General features: G+C 37.4%; 1 protein-coding gene across 5 annotated transcripts in view; it reads left to right on the top strand.

Annotated features, from left to right (window-relative positions):
- LOC113047280 (uncharacterized) overlaps nt 1–13,745 on the top strand; it is a 145,692-nt gene extending 131,947 nt beyond the window's left edge. For all 5 annotated transcript variants that reach the window (XM_026208632.1, XM_026208635.1, XM_026208634.1 and 2 more), the window contains 21 exons: nt 79–387; nt 1,555–1,848; nt 2,117–2,407; nt 2,513–2,821; nt 3,976–4,269; nt 4,538–4,828; nt 4,934–5,242; nt 6,403–6,696; nt 6,965–7,255; nt 7,361–7,669; nt 8,828–9,121; nt 9,390–9,677; nt 9,783–10,091; nt 10,211–10,504; nt 10,773–11,060; nt 11,166–11,474; nt 11,592–11,873; nt 11,985–12,311; nt 12,388–12,702; nt 12,919–13,212; nt 13,303–13,745. In XM_026208632.1, the coding sequence (XP_026064417.1) occupies nt 79–387; nt 1,555–1,848; nt 2,117–2,407; nt 2,513–2,821; nt 3,976–4,269; nt 4,538–4,828; nt 4,934–5,242; nt 6,403–6,696; nt 6,965–7,255; nt 7,361–7,669; nt 8,828–9,121; nt 9,390–9,677; nt 9,783–10,091; nt 10,211–10,504; nt 10,773–11,060; nt 11,166–11,474; nt 11,592–11,873; nt 11,985–12,311; nt 12,388–12,702; nt 12,919–13,212; nt 13,303–13,466 (6,155 nt within the window). In that variant the 3' untranslated portion in view covers nt 13,467–13,745. The remainder of the gene's footprint in view (nt 1–78; nt 388–1,554; nt 1,849–2,116; nt 2,408–2,512; nt 2,822–3,975; nt 4,270–4,537; nt 4,829–4,933; nt 5,243–6,402; nt 6,697–6,964; nt 7,256–7,360; nt 7,670–8,827; nt 9,122–9,389; nt 9,678–9,782; nt 10,092–10,210; nt 10,505–10,772; nt 11,061–11,165; nt 11,475–11,591; nt 11,874–11,984; nt 12,312–12,387; nt 12,703–12,918; nt 13,213–13,302) is intronic.
- Nucleotides 13,746–14,262: the final 517 nt, after the last annotated feature.

Below are 14,262 nucleotides of genomic sequence, written 5' to 3' on the forward strand. Positions count from 1 at the left end.
AATTTCTCAATAAACTTGATGGCAATTTAGCTTCTTAAACAAGGATATCATGTGATAAAGAGTATTTTTGCTCCTCAGCTGATATAAAGACAGATCCTGTAGTGGTGATCAGGAGGCGTTTCGTGAAATCAACGCAGACAGACAGTCCTGTGCTGGAGTGTGTTGTAAATGGTCTCCCGTCTGGTGAGGTCTGCATCAACTTCCAGGCAAATCAAATAGATATCTCAGTATTAAGTTGTGTGGATTGGGCCCCGTCCGAAAACATTTGGTCCTTGACCAAACAGTTCCCAATACCTAAAGAGCACCAGAGGAATGGAAAAACCTTTACCTGTAAAGTTCAAAGGCCCTTCAAATCCTGGACATCCAAACCTACTGGAAACATTTTTGGTGAGGAATGAAGATTTCATCAATACCTCATTAACTTTACTGGGGACCAGTGTTGGGGAAAGTTACTTTTAAACGTAATGCATTACAATATTGCATTACCTCCTAAAAAAAAATAAACTAATTACGTTACTTAGTTATTTTTTATTGAAGTTAATGCATTATGTTACTTTTGAAATCTGGGCTGTGCTTACTTGTTTGTTTTAATATTAAAAGCTCTATTTTTGGCTAATGTAAAAGTCCTTTCACACCAAAAGCCTACTGAAGGAAATGTAAATTCACAAATGTACAGTAGAACGCAGAAGAAGAAAGTTCAACACTCTTCAGCAATAAAAAATAACAAATGTTAGTTAATCTTGTGCAATGTTTGCTTATTAGTGAAGTGACATACAGCCAAGTAGGGTGACCCATACTCAGAATTCGTGCATTTAACCCATCCAAAGTGGCCACACAGCAGTGAACACACACACACACACACACACACACACGGAGCAGTCATTTATGCTGTGGCACCGGAGGAGCAGTTGTGGGTTTGGTGCCTTGCTCAAGGGCACTTAAGTCGTGGTATTGCCAGACCGAGACTTGAATCCACAACACTAGGGTTAGGAGGCAAACTCTCTAACCGCTAGGCCACGAATACCTCTAGTATGGTTGAATTGAAAAATCGAAGCTCAGCAGCAAATTGGTTGATAAAATGGGATTATATACATAAAGGATATTTGTATTACTTACCATATTTAATTATTGCAGCTTTGAGTCATATTCTGAGTTGCTTTTAATTGTTTTAATTAATTTTGAGGAAAACTAAATCTGATTTTATTTTATTTTTTGTGAGTGAGATGAATTAATGCATGTTCACATTTGTTCTAGAACTAAAGTAACATCTTACTCCTGATTTCTCTCAACATGGGGACAGGAGAGCTTTCAATCAATAAATGGAGGGAGTACTGGCATTACTTATTCGAAATAGTAACTCAGACGTTCTCTTGTAAATTAAAAAGTAATGCGTTACTTTATTAGTAATTGAAAAAGTTGTCTGATTAAGTAACTCATGTTATTTGCAATGCGCTACCCCCAACACTGCTGAGGACAATATTTGATGTTGTGTATCAAATTTTTTTAATGATGTTTTATAATTTTTTCACTGAACATTTACACTTTTTTCATCAGGTGATCCTACCATACAGCTTGCTGTTGTTCCCAGTGTTGGTCAGTCTAGTTCAGACCAACAGAAGCTGCTGTGTTCTGTGACAGGATTCAACCCAAATATCAAGTGGCTATCAGATTCAGTGGTTAAACCTGGCCGAGATTTAGACCTCACAATGATGGAAGATGGACGTGTAAAAGTATACAGTGAGATATCGGTGCCACAGCAAGAGTGGAATCAAGGGATCACTTACACCTGTGAGATTAATAACGGACTTGGTGCAAGAATTGCTGAGAAAAGCACCAGTATTTGTGCAGGTAAACATGCCAGATATGACAGGAACCCAGTTCTTCTGCTGTCAGAGATGAATTAATAATTAAAAATGAATTCCAGATGATTTTCAGACATGAGATATGGTTTGTAACATGACAGTATCTCGGTGTAGTTCTGCAGCAAAGATGTTTAATTTGCTCTCAATATCCTTTTCAAAATTTCTAATAACATGCTTTTGCTTGACAGTATAAGCATCATCATGTGATTTTCAGTTGAACACAAAATTAACTTTATTTATTTTACCCTGTACAGCACAATCTTTGTCCAAACCTTCAATACAAATGAAGAAATCTCATCTCAGAGACATTATAAAGGAGAATAAGGTCACAGTTACCTGTGTTGTTGAAGCACCAGACAACACTAAAGTGTCATGGTTGACAGATAGTGCAAGGAAAACAGCCACCACAGAATACAGAGACCAGTTCAATAATACTGTGAGCAACTTGACTTTGTCCAGAAATGATTGGTTGACCCTTAAGACCGCCGTTGTTTGTACAGCTAAACATCCATGTTTCCCAGAAGTGAAGGTTGAAATTCAAACTGGTAAGTGATTTCTTTTCAACTGATCTGAATTTCTCAATAAACTTGATGGCAATTTAGCTTCTTAAACAAGGATATCATTTGATAAAGAGTATTTTTGCTCCTCAGCTGATATAAAGACAGATCCTGTAGTGGTGATCAGGAGGCGTTTCGTGAAATCAACGCAGACAGACAGTCCTGTGCTGGAGTGTGTTGTAAATGGTCTCCCGTCTGGTGAGGTCTGCATCAACTTCCAGGCAAATCAAATAGATATCTCAGTATTAAGTTGTGTGGATTGGGCCCCGTCCGAAAACATTTGGTCCTTGACCAAACAGTTCCCAATACCTAAAGAGCACCAGAGGAATGGAAAAACCTTTACCTGTAAAGTTCAAAGGCCCTTCAAATCCTGGACATCCAAACCTACTGGAAACATTTTTGGTGAGGAATGAAGATTTCATCAATACCTCATTAACTTTACTGGGGACCAGTGTTGGGGAAAGTTACTTTTAAACGTAATGCATTACAATATTGCATTACCTCCTAAAAAAAAAATAAACTAATTACGTTACTTAGTTATTTTTTATTGAAGTTAATGCATTATGTTACTTTTGAAATCTGGGCTGTGCTTACTTGTTTGTTTTAATATTAAAAGCTCTATTTTTGGCTAATGTAAAAGTCCTTTCACACCAAAAGCCTACTGAAGGAAATGTAAATTCACAAATGTACAGTAGAACGCAGAAGAAGAAAGTTCAACACTCTTCAGCAATAAAAAATAACAAATGTTAGTTAATCTTGTGCAATGTTTGCTTATTAGTGAAGTGACATACAGCCAAGTAGGGTGACCCATACTCAGAATTCGTGCATTTAACCCATCCAAAGTGGCCACACAGCAGTGAACACACACACACACGGAGCAGTCATTTATGCTGTGGCACCGGAGGAGCAGTTGTGGGTTTGGTGCCTTGCTCAAGGGCACTTAAGTCGTGGTATTGCCAGACCGAGACTTGAATCCACAACACTAGGGTTAGGAGGCAAACTCTCTAACCGCTAGGCCACGAATACCTCTAGTATGGTTGAATTGAAAAATCGAAGCTCAGCAGCAAATTGGTTGATAAAATGGGATTATATACATAAAGGATATTTGTATTACTTACCATATTTAATTATTGCAGCTTTGAGTCATATTCTGAGTTGCTTTTAATTGTTTTAATTAATTTTGAGGAAAACTAAATCTGATTTTATTTTATTTTTTGTGAGTGAGATGAATTAATGCATGTTCACATTTGTTCTAGAACTAAAGTAACATCTTACTCCTGATTTCTCTCAACATGGGGACAGGAGAGCTTTCAATCAATAAATGGAGGGAGTACTGGCATTACTTATTCGAAATAGTAACTCAGACGTTCTCTTGTAAATTAAAAAGTAATGCGTTACTTTATTAGTAATTGAAAAAGTTGTCTGATTAAGTAACTCATGTTATTTGCAATGCGCTACCCCCAACACTGCTGAGAACAATATTTGATGTTGTGTATCAAATTTTTTTAATGATGTTTTATACTTTTTTCACTGAACATTTACACTTTTTTCATCAGGTGATCCTACCATACAGCTTGCTGTTGTTCCCAGTGTTGGTCAGTCTAGTTCAGACCAACAGAAGCTGCTGTGTTCTGTGACAGGATTCAACCCAAATATCAAGTGGCTATCAGATTCAGTGGTTAAACCTGGCCGAGATTTAGACCTCACAATGATGGAAGATGGACGTGTAAAAGTATACAGTGAGATATCGGTGCCACAGCAAGAGTGGAATCAAGGGATCACTTACACCTGTGAGATTAATAACGGACTTGGTGCAAGAATTGCTGAGAAAAGCACCAGTATTTGTGCAGGTAAACATGCCAGATATGACAGGAACCCAGTTCTTCTGCTGTCAGAGATGAATTAATAATTAAAAATGAATTCCAGATGATTTTCAGACATGAGATATGGTTTGTAACATGACAGTATCTCGGTGTAGTTCTGCAGCAAAGATGTTTAATTTGCTCTCAATATCCTTTTCAAAATTTCTAATAACATGCTTTTGCTTGACAGTATAAGCATCATCATGTGATTTTCAGTTGAACACAAAATTAACTTTATTTATTTTACCCTGTACAGCACAATCTTTGTCCAAACCTTCAATACAAATGAAGAAATCTCATCTCAGAGACATTATAAAGGAGAATAAGGTCACAGTTACCTGTGTTGTTGAAGCACCAGACAACACTAAAGTGTCATGGTTGACAGATAGTGCAAGGAAAACAGCCACCACAGAATACAGAGACCAGTTCAATAATACTGTGAGCAACTTGACTTTGTCCAGAAATGATTGGTTGACCCTTAAGACCGCCGTTGTTTGTACAGCTAAACATCCATGTTTCCCAGAAGTGAAGGTTGAAATTCAAACTGGTAAGTGATTTCTTTTCAACTGATCTGAATTTCTCAATAAACTTGATGGCAATTTAGCTTCTTAAACAAGGATATCATTTGATAAAGAGTATTTTTGCTCCTCAGCTGATATAAAGACAGATCCTGTAGTGGTGATCAGGAGGCGTTTCGTGAAATCAACGCAGACAGACAGTCCTGTGCTGGAGTGTGTTGTAAATGGTCTCCCGTCTGGTGAGGTCTGCATCAACTTCCAGGCAAATCAAATAGATATCTCAGTATTAAGTTGTGTGGATTGGGCCCCGTCCGAAAACATTTGGTCCTTGACCAAACAGTTCCCAATACCTAAAGAGCACCAGAGGAATGGAAAAACCTTTACCTGTAAAGTTCAAAGGCCCTTCAAATCCTGGACATCCAAACCTACTGGAAACATTTTTGGTGAGGAATGAAGATTTCATCAATACCTCATTAACTTTACTGGGGACCAGTGTTGGGGAAAGTTACTTTTAAACGTAATGCATTACAATATTGCATTACCTCCTAAAAAAAAATAAACTAATTACGTTACTTAGTTATTTTTTTATTGAAGTTAATGCATTATGTTACTTTTGAAATCTGGGCTGTGCTTACTTGTTTGTTTTAATATTAAAAGCTCTATTTTTGGCTAATGTAAAAGTCCTTTCACACCAAAAGCCTACTGAAGGAAATGTAAATTCACAAATGTACAGTAGAACGCAGAAGAAGAAAGTTCAACACTCTTCAGCAATAAAAAATAACAAATGTTAGTTAATCTTGTGCAATGTTTGCTTATTAGTGAAGTGACATACAGCCAAGTAGGGTGACCCATACTCAGAATTCGTGCATTTAACCCATCCAAAGTGGCCACACAGCAGTGAACACACACACACACACACACGGAGCAGTCATTTATGCTGTGGCACCGGAGGAGCAGTTGTGGGTTTGGTGCCTTGCTCAAGGGCACTTAAGTCGTGGTATTGCCAGACCGAGACTTGAATCCACAACACTAGGGTTAGGAGGCAAACTCTCTAACCACTAGGCCACGAATACCTCTAGTATGGTTGAATTGAAAAATCGAAGCTCAGCAGCAAATTGGTTGATAAAATGGGATTATATACATAAAGGATATTTGTATTACTTACCATATTTAATTATTGCAGCTTTGAGTCATATTCTGAGTTGCTTTTAATTGTTTTAATTAATTTTGAGGAAAACTAAATCTGATTTTATTTTATTTTTTGTGAGTGAGATGAATTAATGCATGTTCACATTTGTTCTAGAACTAAAGTAACATCTTACTCCTGATTTCTCTCAACATGGGGACAGGAGAGCTTTCAATCAATAAATGGAGGGAGTACTGGCATTACTTATTCGAAATAGTAACTCAGACGTTCTCTTGTAAATTAAAAAGTAATGCGTTACTTTATTAGTAATTGAAAAAGTTGTCTGATTAAGTAACTCATGTTATTTGCAATGCGCTACCCCCAACACTGCTGAGAACAATATTTGATGTTGTGTATCAAATTTTTTTAATGATGTTTTATAATTTTTTCACTGAACATTTACACTTTTTTCATCAGGTGATCCTACCATACAGCTTGCTGTTGTTCCCAGTGTTGGTCAGTCTAGTTCAGACCAACAGAAGCTGCTGTGTTCTGTGACAGGATTCAACCCAAATATCAAGTGGCTATCAGATTCAGTGGTTAAACCTGGCCGAGATTTAGACCTCACAATGATGGAAGATGGACGTGTAAAAGTATACAGTGAGATATCGGTGCCACAGCAAGAGTGGAATCAAGGGATCACTTACACCTGTGAGATTAATAACGGACTTGGTGCAAGAATTGCTGAGAAAAGCACCAGTATTTGTGCAGGTAAACATGCCAGATATGACAGGAACCCAGTTCTTCTGCTGTCAGAGATGAATTAATAATTAAAAATGAATTCCAGATGATTTTCAGACATGAGATATGGTTTGTAACATGACAGTATCTCGGTGTAGTTCTGCAGCAAAGATGTTTAATTTGCTCTCAATATCCTTTTCAAAATTTCTAATAACATGCTTTTGCTTGACAGTATAAGCATCATCATGTGATTTTCAGTTGAACACAAAATTAACTTTATTTATTTTACCCTGTACAGCACAATCTTTGTCCAAACCTTCAATACAAATGAAGAAATCTCATCTCAGAGACATTATACAGGAGAATAAGGTCACAGTTTCCTGTGTTGTTGAAGCACCAGACAACACTAAAGTGTCATGGTTGACAGATAGTGCAAGGAAAACAGCCACCACAGAATACAGAGACCAGTTCAATAATACTGTGAGCAACTTGACTTTGTCCAGAAATGATTGGTTGACCCTTAAGACCGCCGTTGTTTGTACAGCTAAACATCCATGTTTCCCAGAAGTGAAGGTTGAAATTCAAACTGGTAAGTGATTTCTTTTCAACTGATCTGAATTTCTCAATAAACTTGATGGCAATTTAGCTTCTTAAACAAGGATATCATTTGATAAAGAGTATTTTTGCTCCTCAGCTGATATAAAGACAGATCCTGTAGTGGTGATCAGGAGGCGTTTCGTGAAATCAACGCAGACAGACAGTCCTGTGCTGGAGTGTGTTGTAAATGGTCTCCCGTCTGGTGAGGTCTGCATCAACTTCCAGGCAAATCAAATAGATATCTCAGTATTAAGTTGTGTGGATTGGGCCCCGTCCGAAAACATTTGGTCCTTGACCAAACAGTTCCCAATACCTAAAGAGCACCAGAGGAATGGAAAAACCTTTACCTGTAAAGTTCAAAGGCCCTTCAAATCCTGGACATCCAAACCTACTGGAAACATTTTTGGTGAGGAATGAAGATTTCATCAATACCTCATTAACTTTACTGGGGACCAGTGTTGGGGAAAGTTACTTTTAAACGTAATGCATTACAATATTGCATTACCTCCTAAAAAAAATAAACTAATTACGTTACTTAGTTATTTTTTATTGAAGTTAATGCATTATGTTACTTTTGAAATCTGGGCTGTGCTTACTTGTTTGTTTTAATATTAAAAGCTCTATTTTTGGCTAATGTAAAAGTCCTTTCACACCAAAAGCCTACTGAAGGAAATGTAAATTCACAAATGTACAGTAGAACGCAGAAGAAGAAAGTTCAACACTCTTCAGCAATAAAAAATAACAAATGTTAGTTAATCTTGTGCAATGTTTGCTTATTAGTGAAGTGACATACAGCCAAGTAGGGTGACCCATACTCAGAATTCGTGCATTTAACCCATCCAAAGTGGCCACACAGCAGTGAACACACACACACACACACACGGAGCAGTCATTTATGCTGTGGCACCGGAGGAGCAGTTGTGGGTTTGGTGCCTTGCTCAAGGGCACTTAAGTCGTGGTATTGCCAGACCGAGACTTGAATCCACAACACTAGGGTTAGGAGGCAAACTCTCTAACCACTAGGCCACGAATACCTCTAGTATGGTTGAATTGAAAAATCGAAGCTCAGCAGCAAATTGGTTGATAAAATGGGATTATATACATAAAGGATATTTGTATTACTTACCATATTTAATTATTGCAGCTTTGAGTCATATTCTGAGTTGCTTTTAATTGTTTTAATTAATTTTGAGGAAAACTAAATCTGATTTTATTTTATTTTTTGTGAGTGAGATGAATTAATGCATGTTCACATTTGTTCTAGAACTAAAGTAACATCTTACTCCTGATTTCTCTCAACATGGGGACAGGAGAGCTTTCAATCAATAAATGGAGGGAGTACTGGCATTACTTATTCGAAATAGTAACTCAGACGTTCTCTTGTAAATTAAAAAGTAATGCGTTACTTTATTAGTAATTGAAAAAGTTGTCTGATTAAGTAACTCATGTTATTTGCAATGCGCTACCCCCAACACTGCTGAGAACAATATTTGATGTTGTGTATCAAATTTTTTTAATGATGTTTTATAATTTTTTCACTGAACATTTACACTTTTTTCATCAGGTGATCCTACCATACAGCTTGCTGTTGTTCCCAGTGTTGGTCAGTCTAGTTCAGACCAACAGAAGCTGCTGTGTTCTGTGACAGGATTCAACCCAAATATCAAGTGGCTATCAGATTCAGTGGTTAAACCTGGCCGAGATTTAGACCTCACAATGATGGAAGATGGACGTGTAAAAGTATACAGTGAGATATCGGTGCTACAGCAAGAGTGGAATCAAGGGATCACTTACACCTGTGAGATTAATAACGGACTTGGTGCAAGAATTGCTGAGAAAAGCACCAGTATTTGTGCAGGTAAACATGCCAGATATGACAGGAACCCAGTTCTTCTGCTGTCAGAGATGAATTAATAATTAAAAATGAATTCCAGATGATTTTCAGACATGAGATATGGTTTGTAACATGACAGTATTTCGGTGTAGTTCTGCAGCAAAGATGTTTAATTTGCTCTCAATATCCTTTTCAAAATTTCTAATAACATGCTTTTGCTTGACAGTATAAGTATCATCATGTGATTTTCAGTTGAACACAAAATTAACTTTATTTATTTTACCCTGTACAGCACAATCTTTGTCCAAACCTTCAATACAAATGAAGAAATCTCATCTCAGAGACATTATACAGGAGAATAAGGTCACAGTTACCTGTGTTGTTGAAGCACCAGACAACACTAAAGTGTCATGGTTGACAGATAGTGCAAGGAAAACAGCCACCACAGAATACAGAGACCAGTTCAATAATACTGTGAGCAACTTGACTTTGTTCAGAGATGATTGGTTGACCCTTAAGACCGTTGTTTGTACAGCTAAACATCCATGTTTCCCAGAAGTGAAGGTTGAAATTCAAACTGGTAAGTGATTTCTTTTCAACTGATCTGAATTTCTCAATAAACTTGATGGCAATTTAGCTTCTTAAACAAGGATATCTTTTGATAAAGAGTATTTTTGCTCCTCAGCTGATATAAAGACAGATCCTGTAGTGGTGATCAGGAGGCGTTTCGTGAAATCAACGCAGACAGACAGTCCTGTGCTGGAGTGTGTTGTAAATGGTCTCCCGTCTGGTGAGGTCTGCATCAACTTCCAGGCAAATCAAATAGATATCTCAGTATTAAGTTGTGTGGATTGGGCCCCGTCCGAAAACATTTGGTCCTTGACCAAACAGTTCCCAATACCTAGAGAGCACCAGAGGAATGGAAAAACCTTTACCTGTAAAGTTCAAAGGCCCTTCAAATCCTGGACATCCAAACCTACTGGAAACATTTTTGGTGAGGAATTTCTTCAATACAACATTAACTATGGGGACAGAAATTGATATAAAGGATCAGATTTTATTAATGATGTTTTATGTTTTCTTCACTGAACATTTACACTTTTTTTTCATCAGGCAATGCTACCATACAGCTTGCTGTTGTTCCCAGTGTTGGTCAGTCTAGTTCAGACCAACAGAAGCTGCTGTGTTCTGTGACAGGATTCAACCCAAATATCAAGTGGCTATCAGATTCAGTGGTTAAACCTGGCCGAGATTTAGACCTCACAATGATGGAAGATGGACGTGTGAAAGTATACAGTGAGATATCGGTGCCACAGCAAGAGTGGAATCAAGGGATCACTTACACCTGTGAGATTAATAACGGACTCGGTGAAAGAAGTGCTGAGAAAAGCACCAGTATTTGTGCAGGTAAACATGCCAAATATGACAGGAACCCAGTTCTTCTGCTGTCAGAGATGAATTAATAATTAAAAATGAATTCCAGATGATTTTCAGACATGAGATATGGTTTGAAACATGACAGTATTTCGGTGTAGTTCTGCAGCAAAGATGTTTAATTTGCTCTCAATATCGTTTTCAAAATTTCTAATAACATGCTTTTGCTTGACAGTATAAGTATCATCATGTGATTTTCAGTTGAACACAAAATTAACTTTATTTATTTTACCCTGTACAGCACAATCTTTGTCCAAACCTTCAATACAAATGAAGAAATCTCATCTCAGAGACATTATACAGGAGAATAAGGTCACAGTTACCTGTGTTGTTGAAGCACCAGACAACACTAAAGTGTCATGGTTGACAGATAGTGCAAGGAAAACAGCCACCACAGAATACAGAGACCAGTTCAATAATACTGTGAGCAACTTGACTTTGTTCAGAGATGATTGGTTGACCCTTAAGACCGTTGTTTGTACAGCTAAACATCCATGTTTCCCAGAAGTGAAGGATGAAATTCAAACTGGTAAGTGATTTCTTTTCAACTGATCTGAATTTCTCAATAAACTTGATGGCAATTTAGCTTCTTAAACAAGGATATCATGTGATAAAGAGTATTTTTGCTCCTCAGCTGATATAAAGACAGATCCTGTAGTGGTGATCAGGAGGCGTTTCGTGAAATCAACGCAGACAGACAGTCCTGTGCTGGAGTGTGTTGTAAATGGTCTCCCGTCTGGTGAGGTCTGCATCAACTTCCAGGCAAATCAAATAGATATCTCAGTATTAAGTTGTGTGGATTGGGCCCCGTCCGAAAACATTTGGTCCTTGACCAAACAGTTCCCAATACCTAAAGAGCACCAGAGGAATGGAAAAACCTTTACCTGTAAAGTTCAAAGGCCCTTCAAATCCTGGACATCCAAACCTACTGGAAACATTTTTGGTGAGGAATTTCTTCAATACAACATTAACTATGGGGGCAGAAATTGATATAATGGATCAGATTTTATTAATGATGTTTTATGTTTTCTTCACTGAACATTTACACTTTTTTCATCAGGTGATCCTACCATACAGCTTGCTGTTGTTCCCAGTGTTGGTCAGTCTAGTTCAGACCAACAGAAGCTGCTGTGTTCTGTGACAGGATTCAACCCAAATATCAAGTGGCTATCAGATTCAGTGGTTAAACCTGGCCGAGATTTAGACCTCACAATGATGGAAGATGGACGTGTGAAAGTATACAGTGAGATATCGGTGCCACAGCAAGAGTGGAATCAAGGGATCACTTGTCAAACTAAAAATAATACTACAACTGCTGAGAAACGCGCCAGTATTTGCACAGGTAAACATGGCAGATGTGACAGGAACCCCCTCGTTATATTAACATTGCATTGAGATGCAGATATCTGAGTCAGCAAATTTAACCTTTCAACACATGTTAACTGTCCAACAGTGATTGCACCATCCAGTCAGCGGGCAGAGGTCTACCTGGTGGGTCCATCCCTCAGTAGTGTGAGATCTGACACCTCTGTGACTTTGACATGTTTGGTGGTTGGTCAGAGTGTCAAGTTGTTCTCCATTCAATGGAAAGTCAATGGTAAGGTTCCCAATCCAAAAGGCCATGAACAAGAGCCTAGAGATCATAACAATGGGACTCAAAGCAAAGAAAGTATTTTGAAGTGTTCAGTTAGAGACTGGAATGCATATGCTCTCTTCACCTGTGAGGTTAAGCATCTGTGCTCAACATATACACATCAGAAGAACATCTCAAAAACTCGAGGTGAGCACTCACAGTTCTCAACACTGCCATTGCAGGGAGTATTTTCTGATAACTAATTGTTGCCTTATGCCCCCAGACCCCAAACAACCCACTGTCAGAATCCTCAGACCCTCAGATAGTGATCTCTCTGGACTCCAAAATCCCAGCCTTCTTTGTTTAATCACTGGTTTCTTCCCGTCTGATATCTCTGTGCAGTGGAAACTAAATGGGACGCAACTAGATGCGTCTCAGTTCACTAACAGTCCTGTGGCTGCTCACACTTCAGGAGGTTTTACAATGCATAGTGCCCTGATGCTGCCTGCATCAGAGAGGAAGGATGGCACGTTCTCGTGTGTTGTTTCTCATGAGTCATCCCAAAATCCAATCAGCGCCACTGTAGAGAACTTGTATGGTGGGTGTACTGGAAGAAATTGACCTGATATTTTAAATAGGATTGATTCGATTTAATTGCTGAGATTATTTTCATGTTGGTTTTGAAATCTTTGATACCATTGTGAAGAAAGGTTTCAATTTAAGCTATATAAATACAATTATTATAAAAGTATAATTAAAAAAATAATAATATAATTATACATTTTTAACTTTTAATTTTTTTTTTTGTTTTTAGCCTCGTTGATTCGCTCTCCTCCATCTGTAGAGCTGCTGCAGGGTACTAGTGTGCCTGAGCTAGTGTGCCTGGTATTTGGTTTCAGCCCACCTGACATCAACATCACCTGGTGGCTAGGTAAGACTGAGATGCCTGCCCGCAGCATCTCTCACCCTGCAAAAGGCCCTGATGGAAAATTTAGCATCCAAAGTCACCTGGAACTCCAATCTTCAGACTGGGTACCTGGTGAGGTGTACACATGTGAGGTCACTCATGTTACTGGTATCCTGTCTCCTAACATCTCAACGAAAACAGGTACCCTAGATTTCAAGTAAAACAATTTTATCAAGGAAAGTTTAAAAGTTTAATAGTTAAAATGTTAACTTATTCTTATGCTTTTTACAGAATTGTTTGAAGAGGCTATATTTTTGAATGAGAACAAACCTGAAGTTATTACACAGGATACAGTTGAAGAGGCCTGGAACATGGCCTGTGCCTTCCTCGTCCTCTTCCTCCTTTCTCTTCTCTATGGGTGCACAGTGACTTTGGTCAAAGTCAAGCTTACATGAGCAATATTTTGTGTTTATGTTTTCTAGATTAATTTGCTTCTTGGTTGTTGTTGTTTTGTTTATGTCTTTCAGTTGACATATCTTTGCAAATTTATATGGTAAATGTCAGCTTTTCACCTTGTGACCATTTAAATATGAATGAAAAAATATATAAACATTTTTTTTGTTGTTGTTGTTATTATTAGCAGTGCATGTAAACATCTAAGATTTGTTATTTTGCCTTTTTTTCAGTTATCAAATGATGTGTTGTTTGTGTTTTTGAATAAAATAATCAACTCCTCTGTCTTGTTATGGCTATTTTCACAGCCAGAATTTTAGTCAAGCTTTATAGTTGAAATAATGTTTTTTTAAGTATTTAAATATTTTGACAAAAAAACACATACATTTTTTATTTTAATTTCACTAATTGTTTAGAATGATTACTGTTTGAAACATAAGTTCACGTTCATATGATTATTTTCATAGTTTAAGATTGAAAGTCTTGGATGAGGGGCTAAGTTTCCAGGCCAATGTTATTGCTTCATGGAAGAAAAAAAAAATTCCATGGAACATGGGAATATTACATTTAGTAATTTAGCAGACACTTTTATCCAAAATGACTTAAAATTATGACAATATAAGCAATCAAAACCAACAAAAGAGCAATATTATGCAAGTTCTATGACAAGCCTCGGTTAGCCTAAAACAATAGTCTATACATAGCAATGTGTTTTATATATAAAAGCCAAAGTAAGTGTGTGGTTTTTTCTCTTTTTCTTTTTGAGATTATTTAGATTTACATAATTAGTTATTAGTT

The sequence above is a fragment of the Carassius auratus genome, chromosome 28, assembly GCF_003368295.1.
Source record: "Carassius auratus strain Wakin chromosome 28, ASM336829v1, whole genome shotgun sequence".
Lineage (NCBI taxonomy): Eukaryota > Metazoa > Chordata > Actinopteri > Cypriniformes > Cyprinidae > Carassius > Carassius auratus.